Below are 16,366 nucleotides of genomic sequence, written 5' to 3' on the forward strand. Positions count from 1 at the left end.
AGGCCCTGTTCACACGGCATTTCAAGAAATAAATATATCGTTTTCATGCTTTTGTTGAAGAAAAGTTACATGTTCACACGGACCATCCTGTCATGGATAGTTTTCCAATCACATCATCCAATTCACCTCAACTCTTCCAGGACTCAATGGATCTGCTGCATCATCAGAAGTGTAATATAGAGATGCCCCAAAATAACGGTTCCTGAGACTGGCCACTTAGAAATCGTCCATGTTCCACCAAACTGTGTTTATTTTTATTATATATCAGTGCTGAAAAATAGTTTTTGCACAGGCCTGTCCAACTAAACGGTGCCAGAAAGTAACTTTGAAGTAAAAACGGTCTTTGAGGTGCAATATTTTGACATTTCAACCAGTGAATCTTGCATGTCGGATGACAGAAGGCAGAGCAGTCCTGACAGCGCAGGAGGAGCCAGCAGGTGGCGATCCTGTCATCGGCCAGGTGAGGAAGAGTAGGAGCCAGCAGGTGTGCTACAGGGAACTGTGAAAACCATCACCACTAAAAAAAAATGTTCAGTTGTGTTGATGGGACATGTCAGTCCTTAAGAGGGTCACAAACTGTTTCAGCAGAGAAACTTTTACTTGCACAGTATGAAGTGGTCTTAATTTTATGGCTGATATTGCTGTGCCATCTCATCCCGATGGGCTGAAACTCTTCCAATCAGGGTGAAGGCAAAAAAATCAGTTATGAGACGTTTTAAATAAATATGATCACGTTTACTTCCAAAACTGATATATTTAAGTTATTTTACATTTCAATAATGTAAATATAATGATTGGTGTAGCTTTAATTTATGTACACACATCATCCAGAATCGAGATACTTCAATAATTATTACTACTGGAAGATACCCTGACATGTTAATGGATCAAATATCGCTTCCTCTGTTGAGAAAATTCAATGTACACATTTTCTACATTCAAAAAAAATGAATTTAGACACTTTTCCCTGAAGTCATGCAGCATTTAATATGCATTATACAATCTGTCTTTTGACAGATCAGTTGAACAGTAGCCGCAGAGGAACACTGCTTCACCACAGAGGTTCAGCCAAGGCTGTGGAATTCTATACAAGGTCCTTAAATAGTACCTTGAAAAGCTATAAAAAGACACTTGACATTTTCATGAATTTAAATCTCCCCATACTCTGAGCAGGACATAAAAAATGGACAGGACCTGTCCAGGTGTGCCCTGCCTTTAACTTTAATGCTCCGTAACTTGGAAAAAGCCGATATAAATCATTGATAAGACCCTTGAAACACAGCGGGATCAACCTGCAAAGCCGTCCGCAAGGTAGAGACGGGAGCTTTGTGTCTGCAAGGACAACACGGGCTCATAACGGGCCTGTAGACGCAGCAGAAACGCCTTAAAGTCGACTTTTATTCCAGTTTACATTCATCAATTAAGCAAATTACCATATTTTAATTGCTCCACTGCAGATTTGGGGGACTTGTGGGACACCCCCTCCCTCCCCCGCGGGCGTGAAGTCCTTGAGCAGCTGGTTTGGTTCAGTTAAAGTCAGTCCAACGCAGAGCGTACGGCACATTCTAAGGTTGTGCGGAATAATTCAGCCTTTTTCACAACTTTCACCGTGTTCAGAGGTTTGTACCTGATGATCAGTGATCATGAAAGTTTTGAGGAGGAGATCTTTTGTTGACGTCCGCTCCCTGAAAATCCCGACCCACCCAGACCTGCGTTAATCCCGCCTCTTCCTCTAATTGGATAGAAGCAGGAACACAGTGGGAGAGCTATTACTTAGTGGGATCAAATGTGAACTTTGACCCATTGTCCAGCTCACCACCAACACACACACACACACACACACACACACACACACACACGGACAGAGAGTAAGAGAGGACAAGCGAGCCTGCAAACGGGCGGCTCTGGTTCCATTCAGGTCACCTCATCGTTTTTATCATTTAAATTGGGAGCAGAGACGGAATGAAAGAATCTGAAAGCAGGAAACAAACAGAGCGGCGAGCGATCCGGACCTCTAAGCTGATTGACTGGCGACCTCTGGGATTTACCAATTACCCTCCCAGCATCTTATAGTCTCAAAGCATGGCTGCCTCCACTCAGAAAAATCCGGTGATGAGGATTGTGGAGCTCCGTATTTTATCAGAAATGTGTTTTAACTTATTTTTAAACAGTAAATCCTCCTGCAGGTCAGATTAACCACTTCAGTATGTTGAGTGAAATATGTGAGGATGGGAGATTTTTAATATTCGAGTTCCGTTTCAAGACTTAAAGATCTTTTAAAAACACTAAATGATTCAAATTACATAATAAACCATTTAATTCTTCCTAAAATTGGGCCTTTTTTTTTTTTTAAAGGAATTTCTTTGAAATGTTGCCAGTCTCTTTGAAAGTAACTCTTATTTTCAGGGTGCAGCTAAAAGATCACTGACCGAGGATGATTTAATTCTGCTGATGATTATTTTATCAACAGTAATTAATCCTGCATATTTTAGAGCATCTTCCTCCCACTGAATGTTAACTTCACCTGGATTCAAAGTGAATCAGTTATTTGATCCTCTCAGTGCTTACAGATCGTTATTAAGTGAGGAAAACAGAGACGGAGCGGCTTGATTTGAGGCTCCAGATAAAGATATTGATCACCTGTTTCACATCTTTCGTGCTTCACAGAGCTCTGAGTTTGGATATGCTGCCGGGTTCTGTCTTTAGAAACACAATTTGCATCCTCTGTGCTTTCTGGTGGGGAGATTTGAAGATGTAAATCACCTTTTTGACTGTGTGTGTGTGTGTGTGTGCCGAGAGATAAACCTGACAAAGCAGCTTTTTCACATTATTTAGTAGGAATAATGTAATTTCAAGAAATGAATGAATAATACGGAGGGTGGGTATATATAGATAGAAACAGTAGAATAATAAGCTTCGTGCGCATTAAATCTGAATTAAAGACGCAGGATTTCCCCCCAATAGTAACTTTTTATTGCCCCTCATCGGTATTTAGAGCAGCAGCTCTTCAGTGCAGGACCTGCAATGTGAGATGTGTCACGAGGCGCTGTGTCTTCAGTCATTTTGCAGCTGCAGGACAGCAGATGGCACCGCTGCGCCGTCCTGCGCCTCCCGCTTGGCACGGAGACGCGTCCACGTTGTTCCGACTGTCTGCCTCCGCTCCACCTCCCCTCTCTCTCTCTCTCTCTCCCTCTCTCTCTCTCTCACACACACACTCCCTCCGCTTACAGTATACACCTATCTATCTCCCACAAGCATCAGCACTCTCTCCATCAGTCTACTCCGGCGCAAAGCATGGCACCTCTGCGCCCCGACGCGCCGCTGTCCGCCGCCGCGCGCCTCTGCGTCTTCCTGCTCGCCGCCTCGGCCTGGATGGCACTGCCGGGACCCGTGCGCTGTGGAGGCATCAGCGGGGCTTTACGCCGAGGAGCCGGAGGTGGAGTAGGAGAAGGAGAAGGGGAAGGAGGCGGAGGAGGCAGCGCGCGGAGCGCAGCCCGCTCCCGGAGAGCCGCGTCCTGGGATAAACACATGTCCCTGCTCAGCAGCTCCTTCGTGCTCAAAGGGGATGCGACGCACAACCAGGCGATGGTCCACTGGACAGGGGAGAACAGCAGCGTGAGTAGAGCCGACCAGTGCCACCCTCCTCCTCCTCCACCTCCTCCTCCCCCCCCCCCCGTCCTGTCCCGTCACGACCACGCTCCGCCGTCCATCACTCCATCAGCGGGGATAACTTATTGTTCTCGGTGCAGCTGCAGGAGGTGATGGAGGAGGGCGTTTTTTTTACGCATCCAGGTGTTTCACCCCCCACCCACCCCCACCCCACCCCTCCCCAAATCACCCCTGACGTGACACGCGCTCGGCGGCAGCGTCTTTTGTTTATTGTGTGTTTTGCGTCGCGACGCACAGATCCGACACCTGCACTGTCAGCTTCATCCACATCTGATCCTCATTAAACCGACACGCGACCCGCTCTGCCTTCACTCTCTGACCCCCTCCGGGGGGGCGCGGGGGGGTGGGGGGTCCCTGTGACCCCCTGCCCGGTGTCTGGAGCGCGCATCCCGCTGCCGCCGCGCGCAAGAGCGCACGGAGCCCGCTGCAGCCGGGACTGAAATACTGATGGAGCTTTTTCATCCAGTGCCTTGTTTATGTTGAAGCGCAATAGCACCCGAAAGAGAGGAGGTGCGTTCTGCTTCTGTAAGAATAAAGAAGAGGAGATTGAATGTGGAGGCAGGGGCGCATCTAAAGCAGCGTCAGAGCGGGTAGAGATGAACTTAGGGGCTGAAATCTGACAGAATCACTGCTGTTACTGACATCTGTGTTTAATATTTAGAGCACTGACTGGAAATTAATATTTCATTTGTTCATTTGTTGTACTAAGTGCTGTTAGAGGGACTGAAACATCATTTTTCTTAACATTATGTCACAGTTTTCCCCTTTTTGTTGCGTCTTCAGTTTAGTTCATGTGCGAATTAACTGAAACATCTTCATGAACACTATTTTAATGAGGGATACAATATCATGTCAGTGAAATATCAAGATCAGGAGTTTCAGGCCTCAAACCAGCAGTGCTACACGCTCTATAGGGATGAAAGTATTGACTGACGTTGGTATCAAAACAAATTTCTATGAGGATTTTTCTACTGAAATCCATGTAAACTCTAAATTTGGGAAAGCCAAACTGTAAAAATGGTTAATTTTCCATAATAAATTGGAATGTTAAAGTGAATATTCAAATGCTGAAACAGTATTGTGAGGAAGCCACCTTTAAAAAAAACAAACAGATGCCAGTTTATACAGTGCAAACCAATACAAAGTCACGGTAACTCAGTCATCGGACCGAAACCGATGTGTTATAAAACGACTGATATCGGCCTTCTGAGTGGAGGTGGTTGGCAGCAATGCTTAGCCTTCATGTATTGTTTATGTATGAAGTATAAATGAGGCTTTACCTCCTTTATTAACTACCTACATTGATATTCATCGTCAGCAAGCAGCTAAACGTCAGTACTTGTTCTCGTTTAAGAGCCAATTTTTTCCCTCCTCGCACCAAATGGACATCGCTCTTTAAACGCAAACATTTTCTGAAACAAAAAGCAATCCTGGGACGTAAATCGTATCCCTCTGCCCCTGTTTTCATAAGCACGCTGTACATAAAAATACATCCCCACCTAATTAGAAGAGTGACAGCGGGGATGGAAGTAGAGCGTGCAGCAACATGCAGCCCGCATGGAGCCCATGCAATGAAAACAGCTCCTCTGAGAATATTTTAAGGAGATCCAAGTAATTATGTTGTTAATGAAGCACTATAAAGAGTGATAAGGCCGGCGTGTGACTGCCGGACTGATTCCTCCTCTGGGCCCAGTCAAGTGAGAGCGGCGGCCACGCTATGTAAACAAGAGCGGTCTTTGTGATGGGTATTGACAGACGCCAGAGGGGTGTGTGTGTGTGTGTGTGTGTGTGTGTGTGTGTGTCTGGTGGGGACATCGCTTGCAATCACAGCCTTTTTGTCACATTGCTTTTGGCTGCAGGCACGTCCTCAGAAAGAAAAGCGAGCAGGACATAATGCGGCGGAGCGGCGGCTCACAATGCGCTGATTTGTCATGATGGATTGATCGGTAAATAATGTGACGCTGGCAGGTAACTGCTTATGGGATTATCGACGGCGGCAGAGCAGATTTTTAAATTAAAGCCGCTGCAGGTAGCGGGAGGGTCAGGGCATTAGGAAAAAATTGAGCATTAGCACGTGGCGTTGGTGTGTGAGACATGGGAGAAGTCTCATGGTGTGAATACAAATTGCTGTTTTTATGAGCTGTGCAGTTTGGAGATGTGTAATGAATGAGCTCGTTGTTATTGTCTTTGTACATACATGAAGCATAAAATGAACATTCCCTTCAGAGTTCGGTATCGGGCTAACTCTCAGGACTAGCGGCGCCATGATAAGTCAACAATGATGAGTCTTTTAAAGGCTGCTGTCACGGTATTATTTCTGTCTGAAAATCCCACTAAATGTTTTTGAAGTTTAGATTTTACATGGAAACAAGAAGCCAGTTAGCATCAGCACCTTGTTAGCTTAGCTTGTTTGGTTAAACGTCTGTTTCTCACCACTCAGATGATAATTAAGGGAGACACTTTGATGAGGAAACAAGCTAGCATCTTTCAAGTAGGACTTTGGCCAAGCTCATTCTTTAGATTGTTGTTTTCCAAGCGAGATAAAAACTTAGTAACGCAATTTTTCTTCAGGAACAGTAAATAAAATACAAGAGTCAGATTGTGGATTTGAAAAGAGTCATTCCAGCTGTGTTGGTTTGGAAAAGCTTGTTTCAAGTTTCACGAACAAAGCTAGCATGCTAGGCTAATTTAGGTACGTGAGGTCAAGTAATTTTTGTCTTTTTTAATGGTATTTGCATCAAATAACAGAAAGGAGACAGTTACGCACATTTAAACCAGATATGAACTCTAATTATTCTGTATTTGTTGCATTTCATCGCTCGATAAAAACGTATCGTTAGCATGCTAGCTCCGTGCTTACATAAACTTTGGCATTCGGAGTGGCGCAGCCAAATCAAACCAGATCGATAACACACTCAGATACATCACACACAGTCACTGATCAAAGAAATCTCCTGATCAAACCGACCGGAGGATTATTTTTCGCGCCGCCTTGGCTTTCGGCTCCATTCCGTGATTACTTGTGGGATTCTGGTTCTTTGGCATTTAGGACTGGACATTTAAGTAATGAAGAAAATCTGACTTTTTCCCACCGGACCTCAGTCTTTCTTGTGTTGAACTTCCCCATTTTCTGCCTTTGTCTCTCTTTTCTTTTCTTTTTTTTTTGATTTTAGTGGTCTTAATTGAGGCGATGAGTCCGGAGGGATCCCGGCGTTCAGTCTGACTTCTCCTCAATTAACTCGGCGTATCTATGTACTCCGAAAGGTCGGCGGGACCGGCTTCTTCCCCGCCTAATAAACACAGACAAACGGTGCCATTCAATTTCCCTACAGGCTGACATTTATGAGCGGCGAGCAGATTGATGGAAGTGTGGGGGGAGGGGGGTTAAAAAAGAAGGAGGGGATCTCTGCCTCCTTTTCTCGTTCCATTGTGTCATTTTCAAGACGTCCGGGGTCATACTGCGGAGGGGTCAACGGCGTGGAGGACACATCCGTCTTCATAATGCGATTTTTTTATGAGAACATACCGGCACATCGCTGCGCGTGTGTGAGTGTGTTTTACTGGACTGTAAATTGTGCACAGAGCTTCTAACAGTGATTTATTTTTTTTGTACTTTATTGGTCAATGCAGGATTTAGACCGACTTTTCCCGTTGTTCGGAGAAGACGAGGAATAAGTAGATTTAAAAAAAAAGTGGATGAAAACACCAAAAAGACCGAGAGAATAGACGCTTTCTTCAGTCTTTATAAATCTAGCAGTGAGCGTGATGAAGGTCGCCGCCGCCGCTTTCTTCACAAACTTCCACAATGACAGAAATTCAAAGAAGAAATTTGAAAAAAAAGGCTCAAAGAGAAAATTCATCATTACTCAGCTTATTATCCGGCGTATTATGTGTCTGAGAATGTGCACATGCGCTACATCTCTCATTACGTAAATATCAAAGCGGAGAAGCAGCAGTCTTTATTTTATCACAAACTTTCAGGCGGAAGGAGTTCCCTGATCCTCCTGGGCTCAGTCGTCTCTTGAAATCCTAAAAAAGCGACTTCTGGTGCGGCTGATGGCCATCGTGAGGAGACTCTAAGCTCTCGTTTTTGTACTAATCAGCTGTTTCTGTCTAGGTTAAAATGGCTGCCGTCGCAACACGTTTTCCTCTTTTCCCCTCGTAGGTCTGCGACGTTCACAGCTAATATAATGACCGAGCGACGTCTTCAAAGAGGCGCAGTCGCATAATTGGGAGAAATTAAAGCTTTCAGAAGTACGAGGCGGTAATTGTAGCCGTTCCATTAGGGAGTCAGACTCATTGTGAGGAGATATAAACAAGACTCTTAAAAAAAAAAAAAAAATTAAAAAAAAACACAGGAAGATGTTAATCTAGCTCTAAAGCGCTAACTAGCATTAGCATCATTAGCCTCCACTTCTCGGGTGGAAGCATTTCAGCTAATTTTAAAACTTATTTAACAGTTTCAAGTTTATATCTGACACTCAGTACGTCAACATTGACGCAGAAACGCTGACGACGATGCAGTTAGCATGTTGGGGCAGAGATAAAGCAAAGCAAATGTTCTCTAAAATATTCTTTTTTTCCTCAGTAGGCAACCTGATAATAAAGTGAGCGTGCAGGCAGAGTTTGTGGCTGCCGTCCTGCTCGGGGACAGACTGTATGGAGCAGGATCCCGGCCTGCGCTGACTGAAAGGACTGCCTTTGTGCCTCGCTCCTCGCCGCTCTCTCCGAGTTGTTGACTCGCCCCGGGGGAACTCTGTGTTCGTCCTCGCTCCATTTCCACCTCCTCTCTCTCTCTCTCTCTCTCTCTCTCTCTCTGGTGACGAGCGGCGTCGCTGTCTGCCTCTGTGTCTGCATCAAGCGCGAAACGGCCTCCTCCGTTGTTTACCGGGGATCGATCGCTCCGGCGTGGCGCTAGCACCTTCTGCTAAAGCGAACAAACCTCCACCCCCCGTCCCGCAGCAGCCCGAGTGATTAATGAGCGGCCGAAGGACCACTGACAGGCCAAACTCTCGACTTACCCTCTACTCCCCCACGGGGGAATTGTGGGTAATTTCTGCCACTTCCTGGTTTAAGAGCCCTCCAGGGTGGAAATGGAACACAAATGGAGGAACGCCGCCTTCATGGACTCATAAATCTCGAAGGATTAACACATAAAAGCATCAACTGCAAAAACACACCATCGTTTTCTTTCTAGCTGGTAGAAGAAAAACACAAGTTATAAACAAACCCATATTTATAGATATAGGAAGGAGAATCGGTTCACTGAAAAGAGTCAGTGCTGAGTACCGATACCAGAAGCTACTGACTTGTTCTCACTCTACTGGTCCGGATGTCTGGTGATCAAGTTCCTGGTGTTTTACCAACTAGCTTTCACCTTCTCTTGATATTTTGGGAGAACGTAACTGATGCATGATATCATGTAATACTCATCGGGTTGAATCGGGGAGGTTTAACTTACCCGATACCCGTTTCTGGTATCGGTGCATTGATAATAACAACGTGAAGCCGATCATAATGATTATTTCTGGTGCAAAATATATTGAAATGTACTAAAATCTTCTCCTGCAGCGGTTGCATTTTGCATGCTTTTTGCAAACTCACCAAGAAAACTGTATGAAAGAGTCAATGGTTCCTTTGCTATTTTGTATGTTTCTTGGGCCGGATCGGCCGCTCTTTCCGGCCGGTTTTGGCCCACGGGCCTCATGTTTGACACCCCCTGCTTTTTGGTTTCATTCTAATGTTTTGACAGATCGGAGGCAGTTCGCAGTTTTTCCGGGCGAATCAAGGAGCTGTCATAAATGACTGCCTCCACCTATTGTCTCCCTGCGCTGCCTCCACCTCCACGCCGCCACTCACACATCATTAATCCCAGCAGGATATAAATTTATGCATCTTCGCCGTTCCTCCCCGGATCCCGTCTTAGCCTCTTCCTTCTTTCACGCTGTTTAAATAAATCGTTTTTTTTTTTTCTTTCTTTCTCTGTGTAAAGAGTATTAGGCGACGCCACCTTTAACCCTCATCTGCAAACAGCTAATGCTAATGCCGCCAGATAGCATCACGGTAGCCAATCAGGTCGGGGGATTATCTTGCCTGCGCGCACGTTCAATCGGAACACGGCTGAATTTAAATGGAGTGTTTAGTGGGGAACCATAAAGTTTTATAATCGGGTTCTGGTCTTTATTTGAATGTTAAATCAAGGCTCATGCCAGAAAAACACACGCATGGATTTGTTTCGCTGTGACAATACAGAGCCGTGCACGCGCACGCGCTCGTGCTCATGCACTCTCTGGGTCTCCCGGGTCCTGACTTAATGCGAAAGGCATTTGTTCACGCTTCACATCCTGAGCAGACAGTTCATTTGGCCGCTGGTTGTTCTGCGCTGGGAAATTGTTTGCACATGTGAGGAGAGCCCCTCTCCTCGTTTATCTTGTCTGTCCTCGTTCATCCCGCTTAAGAAGCCACTCCACTCCACAGAACCCAGACACCGGATCATCCGGCTTGTTTGCTCGCCGACGCTCGGCCTCCTCTCCGCTGCTGACGCCTCCGGAGCGCGGGGGACGACGGCGGCGGCGACGGCGGCAAGCGCCGGGCCGACCAGCGCACGCCTTCGGGACACATCCGAGCGCGGCGTGTCGGCCCGTCTCTCCGAGTCTCGGTCTTCCTCTCACGGATGGCTAAACGCCGCCATCGGGTTGGGGGAGATTTATCTCTGTGATGCTATGTTAATCCACTATTGGCCGAAAAAGCTTTCTTGTTCCAGTTAGAATAATACTCGGCTACAAAGCCTCCGTATGAATTTCAAAGCAGGCTCCCGGTCGGGACGCAGCTGCATTTGCAGCATATCAATGTTGTTTTGCTCAGAGTTAGTTTGTGTCCTACGTCTGATTGCAGCATACGGAACAGGAGCGGGAATTTGGAAGCTTCCGCTTTAGAGGAAGTTCCCGGCTTGCTGAAGGAGGAACGCTGGACGCCGATATGAAGGTGTTGCTGCCTCGATGAGACCTCGGGAAGACTCCTACCGGTGGAAAAACAACTTTAGACACACTTCCTGGCAGGTTATTTTGAGACTTTTGACAGAAGGACTGACAGGTCGTGTCACTTTGTTCCCGCCTCAGAAGATCTGAGTTCTGGAATAACGTCATGTCCTTCCCTTCGGCTGGTCACTGATTACTATCACGAAATTAAACTGTTTGAAATACCAGCAGTTTCTGAGCTCCTCACTCTCAAGTTTTCACAGTCGCAGAGCTGAGACCTTTAGTCTCAGTTGACATTAACAGGATTGCATTTTGCCCCTAAATAAACTCCATCTAATCCCTCTAAAACCCGTTTGCTCTTGTTTACATGTTTCGTTTATTTAAACTGCTTCTTTCCTCGATGGAAAGTTCTGCTTGACTGCTGGAAGTCCTTCTTGTGGGGAGTGCCTTCAAAGTGACGCAGACTTCTTCTCAAGTCTGAAAAGCCTTTTGTATTGGCGCCGTCAGACGGGGATAAGAGTCTTTTTCTGAGAGACGATCCGTTTTTCGTCAATCAGGGTTCAGGTGTTTAGAACTCAGGTGTGGTTTAAAGTCCAGTTTAAAGTTAGAACCCGAGGAAATGTAAAACAAGAGAATCAGAACGAATCTTTATTGGGTGGAAATTCGTCTCTGTCTCCCGGAGTTGAAAGACTCCGGCTGTCTGGACAGAGTGAGATGGATCTAACATGACGCTCCTCGCTATCGTCAAGGTGCTGACAAAAAAACCCAAAAAAAAGGCCGGATCAAAGGCTTCTGGGATTTGCCAATTATCTGTCTTGCCGTCGACACAATCCCAGAAAGTTTATTCTGAAAGTCTGGCGTCCAGGTGAGCATACCAAGCAGGATGATGAAAGGTTGAAACCTTTCCCGCCATAGTTTCAGAAACCGAGGCCAAAAATCTGACTTTAAGAAAGTTTGACTCCGTCTCCATGGAAACGGGAGAAAACAACTTTTCAGAGTGTTTTATTACAAAAACAAACAACAGCGCCCACTAGTGGTCCGACATGAGAACTACAATGTTTTGACTATTTCCTGTTGAACTTTACGCCGTTTTCTGTAAAGATGAAGGTTAAAATGATGCATTTTCACTGCAGACTTCATGAAAACAGGCTTTTCTAGTGATAAATTCCAAACAAAGTTTGAAGAAACGTGTCAAAATGTTAATAAAGTTATTGGCCATCCAGCGAAACCGGTTCAAATCAACACGTGCTTCAAACAGACTGCTTCAGACTCTGGACCCACTTCAGAACTTCCAGATGTGTTTCACTGAGCTCTCTCCTTTCTCTCTTTTTATTTCTTTAACAGGAAGTTAAACTATCTGGATTCAAGTAGCGATTTTGAGTTTCTTGAGTAAGAAACTTCTCCTCTGCCCCAGAATTTCTTCTTTTGGAATCTCTTAAACTGCTCTTAATGTGTGTGACCGAGCTGTCGAGGGCTGCATTCGGGATTTGGAGGGGGAGTTACTGAGTTACTGGTTACTAAGTAGCCCAAGCGAAAAGTTGGCAAGTCGCTCCGCATCGACTGGAACATCGCAGAAAAAAAAAAATCAAACCCAACATGCATTGATTTTTCCGCTTTTGTCACTGTAAACAGAAGTCGCACCCCCCCCCCCCAACACACACATTTGTCCTCCGTCGTCCCCTCGTCGCCGTCGTCTCCACTTCTGCTGGAAAGTTCCGGCTCACGTTGCCCCGGCAACCCATCCCGGAGTCCTGTCGGGGTCGTCCAGTGGTTTGGTTCCTGATCTGAATTCAGAGTCCGTGCCCCCCCCCCCCCCCCCCCCCCCCCCCCCCCCCGCCTCACACTCTCTCCCAGGTCCTGCATATTTTATGGAGCGCTCTGGCATGAATATATGCGGCTGATCGGGAGGCGGTCAGGTGACCGGCTGAGATCTTCTGGGTTCGCTGTTTAAACTGAACCTTCTTTCTGGCGTCGGTCTGCTGGTTTTCTTTAGTCCAGAAACAGTTACTGTCATGAGTTATTTCCAAACCAATCCAGGATGGTAATGTCTTTCATTAATATTCACAGCACGAGGCTTCAGAATAAAATCCGGTTGTGCTTTGAAATGTATATTTCTGGATGTAGGGTTTCATTTCAGCCTGATTCTCTTTGAGATTCATAATCAGGTCAAAAACTTAATTAAATAGTTTCAGTTGATTGTAAAATATTGCAACGTTGCATTTACTGTCCTCAGAAGATGGACCTTTTCCCATTACTGTCCTTCACTTAGCAGCTTATTTTTTTCAAGAAAACCATGTCATTTCCATTGAATTAACTTTAAATTCCTTTCATCCTTTCATAACGTCTAAAACTCAGAGGGAACCTGGTTCTGCTGATTGTTCGTTTTGCTCCGCCGCACTTCTTCAGCATCAAAGAATCAACATTATCTCCCAGATATTTTATAATCCATTAAAGAAACATTTAAATTCGGTCTTTACCCTGAAGGACGGGAAATAAACCCTCTGTTGTTCACGTCCTCCTAAAGCCAGCTGAATATTTTCAGTTACTCACAAACATTCATCTTTTAGACTGTTGAACATTTTCAGGTATAAAATAAAGGCACCGAAACGGGAGTGAATGATTTCTCACCTTCCATTAGGTGGAGGGTTCGATCTAGAGGCTGGCAGGGCTTTCTTTTGGAATGAAGCTGCAGTGTGTGGGGGTGGTGTGTGAGTGTGTGTGTGTGTGTGTGTGTGTGTGTGTGTGTGTGTGTGTCTGGAGCTCTGGGAAGCCTCTATCCTGGAAGAGCTGTGATATTCGGCCCAGCAGGGCTCCTTCAGTATCTCACTTCCTCTGCAGACACGTTTACAGATCGGATCTATCCCCCCCCCCCCCCACCCCCCCCACCCCGCCTCAAACCTGCACCCCGCCTCTCGCTGGGGTGTTTTCAGCCCCCGTCTCAGAGCCCATTGTGTCAGGACGACGTGAATCTACTGAGAAACGGAACCAGATGAGGCTGAATCCGTTACTTAAAGTTACAGCCTTGATCATCAGGCTTGGTCCTCCTGCTTGGTTTCCGCTTTCTGTTTGAGCTTCCTTCAATGCGGTGCTTTGGTTTCTGGGATGCTGCCGGCGGTTCCTGACCTTTGCTCCCTGCTCTGATGTGTTTCACCTGCCGGAGTGTGACTGTCCTCGCCTGGACGTTCCACGTCTGCTGTGCGTTCTGCTGTTTGCGTCGTACCGCTTGGTTTGGATCAGAGGAAGAATCAAGAATCCAGACACACCGCCGGTGGAGCTACAGCTCATTTCTCGACTGGAAACCATGAAAACGCTGAATTTGCATATTTTCATGAAAAAGTAATCAATTTGTTTATTTTCCAAACCTGCAAATATAAAATATAAAGCAAAAGGTATTAAATTACAGTATTAGTTTGAGGCTCAGATTCTCACTAATCAAACATATTGATAACACTAACTAAATACAAATCAGCTGTTTATATCGGACTAGTTTCACTTATTGGATCGATACTGATGTTAAAAAATGACAGATATCAGCCGATGTGTCGTTCATCTCTCCTCATTTTGTTGAACCAAACCAAAATCAGAAAGTTTTCAAGATGAGATGAAGACAATCAGACACTGTTGAAACTCATCAGATAAAGAAACATGAACGTGCTTCAAATACATGGAAAGATTCAAACTCCAATTTTGAAGGTTGTTTTACAGTCCAATACAGCAAAAAAAAAAAAAAAAACCTTCCCTGGAGGATTTTATGTCAAATTGGCTTGATGGTGTGTTTTTATGACGGCGTGTTAAAAACGTCCTGACGGCTGAATTGAAAACTTTCAGAGTAAAAGTAATGAAGCTGAGATTTCCAGCAGCCTTAAAGCTCTGAGACTTGACAGCGTGACCCCGTCTACGTTTAATTAAATATTCCGCTGAGGGACTGCGACCATAATTCTCTCTCATAATATAAATGCCCCCCTCCCCCCACCACCACCACCCCGCTTTATTCTGAAGCCTCTACAAAGCGCAGGCCCCTGGTTGCTTTCAGCTAATTCTCCGTCGCGCCGTCTGTGAAGTGAACGGAGTTAATTAGCAGTTAGTTAATTTGATTTGGAGCTCCTCTTCTTCTTCTTCTTTTCTTCTTCTTCTTCTTCTTCTTCTTCTTCTTCTTCTTCTTCTTCTTCTTCTTCTTCTTCTTCTCCTCGGAGCAGCGTTCATCAAATGTCGGGTAAAGGTAGTGATTTCATATGAAACCATCTGATGTTTTAAAATAGAGCGACGATGTACTTTTCGAGCTGTTGGTCCATGTAAATCGGTGTCGGCGCAGCAGGGGGGTGGGGGGTAGGTGGGTTGGGGGTTTGATTCCTGCCTTCCTCCAGCTGCTCCGGCTGTCTGACTGACTGCTTGTTCCCAGCTGGCTGAAGTTTATCTTGGAGCTTTAAGCCCACATTTTAAATTTGCTCTGTCTGCAGTTCAAAGGCGAATCTGCCACCCAAGATCTGCCTGCGCCAACCTCACACACACCTACACACACCGACACACACTGACACACACACACACACACACACACACACACACACACACACACACGAGGCGGTTCCAAAGCAGCTCAAACAGGAACTATCAGAGACACGCCAGGAAATTTTGGATTTTTTTTTTTTCCCCACTCGGGCTCCTCTCTCGCGCTCGAAAGGAAGAACGAGAATAAAGACGCGGAGCGGCGACAAATTCAATTATCGTTCGGGAGTGCGGATTGTCACGACGTCAGGTGGTTTTCCGTCCTTGACGGCGACACAAAGGCCAGGTGACAGCCAGCCAGCCGGATCCTAAAAATAGGCTTCAGATGCAGCCTCAAAGTGTAATTATGGTGTGTTTTTTTCTTTAATAAGCAGCGTGTGAACGCGAGGCGTGCAGGTACGGGTGCGTCAGCGGCGGCGTCTCCTCAGAAAGCGCTCACGCCCTGCATCCGTTAGGAAGCCGGGATTATTGGAAATATGTAGAGCGCGTAAGTGACGGAGGGAATAAACTGAGAATAATGCGGCAGATAAATCATAACCCAGCGTTTTTGCTGACAGCAATTGAAATGGCATTTAAAAAAAAAAATGAAGAGAAATGTGGAAAAAGAGCTGAAATGTTACTAAAATATCGAGGGAAAGATTTCAGCTTTGACTGTTGCTGCTCGTCGGTAGAAAGTGTATCTTTAGGTTCATCCTGCTCTGATTCCATTAAAAGCTAATAAAAACACTGGATTATTCATGAGTCAGAGGACGTCAATTAACCAGTCAGCCAGAATTAATGAATTTCAGAGAGGATGGAATATTAATCTGTCTCCACAGTCGATTGATCCAGACGAGGATCACAGGGTGTTTGGCTACACCCATCCACCATCCACCTTCTTCCCAGATTTTACTCAGATTAAGGTTGGTTTGAAGTGTTCCCGGATCAATAGTCTATCTGTCCATCAAGGCCACGCCGTCCACCGGGGTCTGTTCTCTGGGTCGGGGGTCACATCTGGCTCTTTCGTCTCTTCACGTCAGCCTCGTGAAGCCATTAAAATATCTAGAGTAGTTAAAAAGGCATCATTGGAGAAAAAGTCTGAAAATTTGTCAAAAGAAAAAAAAACTAAGAGTCTAAGAAACATTTAAATTAAATAGATTTTCTTTGGTTTATAAAAGCATCACATTTAGCCTCTAACAGCTGAAATTGTGTCTCCAATGTTAGATTATTTACCTTAT

General features: G+C 45.5%; 1 protein-coding gene across 5 annotated transcripts in view; it reads left to right on the forward strand.

Annotated features, from left to right (window-relative positions):
• The first annotated feature begins 3,181 nt into the window (after nt 1–3,181).
• sorcs2 (sortilin-related VPS10 domain containing receptor 2) overlaps nt 3,182–16,366 on the forward strand; it is a 284,563-nt gene continuing 271,378 nt past the window's right edge. For 3 of the 5 annotated variants that reach the window (XM_030086674.1, XM_030086655.1, XM_030086664.1), the window contains exon 1: nt 3,182–3,615. In XM_030086674.1, the coding sequence (XP_029942534.1) occupies nt 3,295–3,615 (321 nt within the window). In that variant the 5' untranslated portion in view covers nt 3,182–3,294. The remainder of the gene's footprint in view (nt 3,616–16,366) is intronic. The other 2 variants (XM_030086689.1, XM_030086682.1) reach the window with 1 other exon arrangement.

This window comes from Salarias fasciatus, chromosome 3 (genome assembly GCF_902148845.1).
Source record: "Salarias fasciatus chromosome 3, fSalaFa1.1, whole genome shotgun sequence".
NCBI lineage: Eukaryota > Metazoa > Chordata > Actinopteri > Blenniiformes > Blenniidae > Salarias > Salarias fasciatus.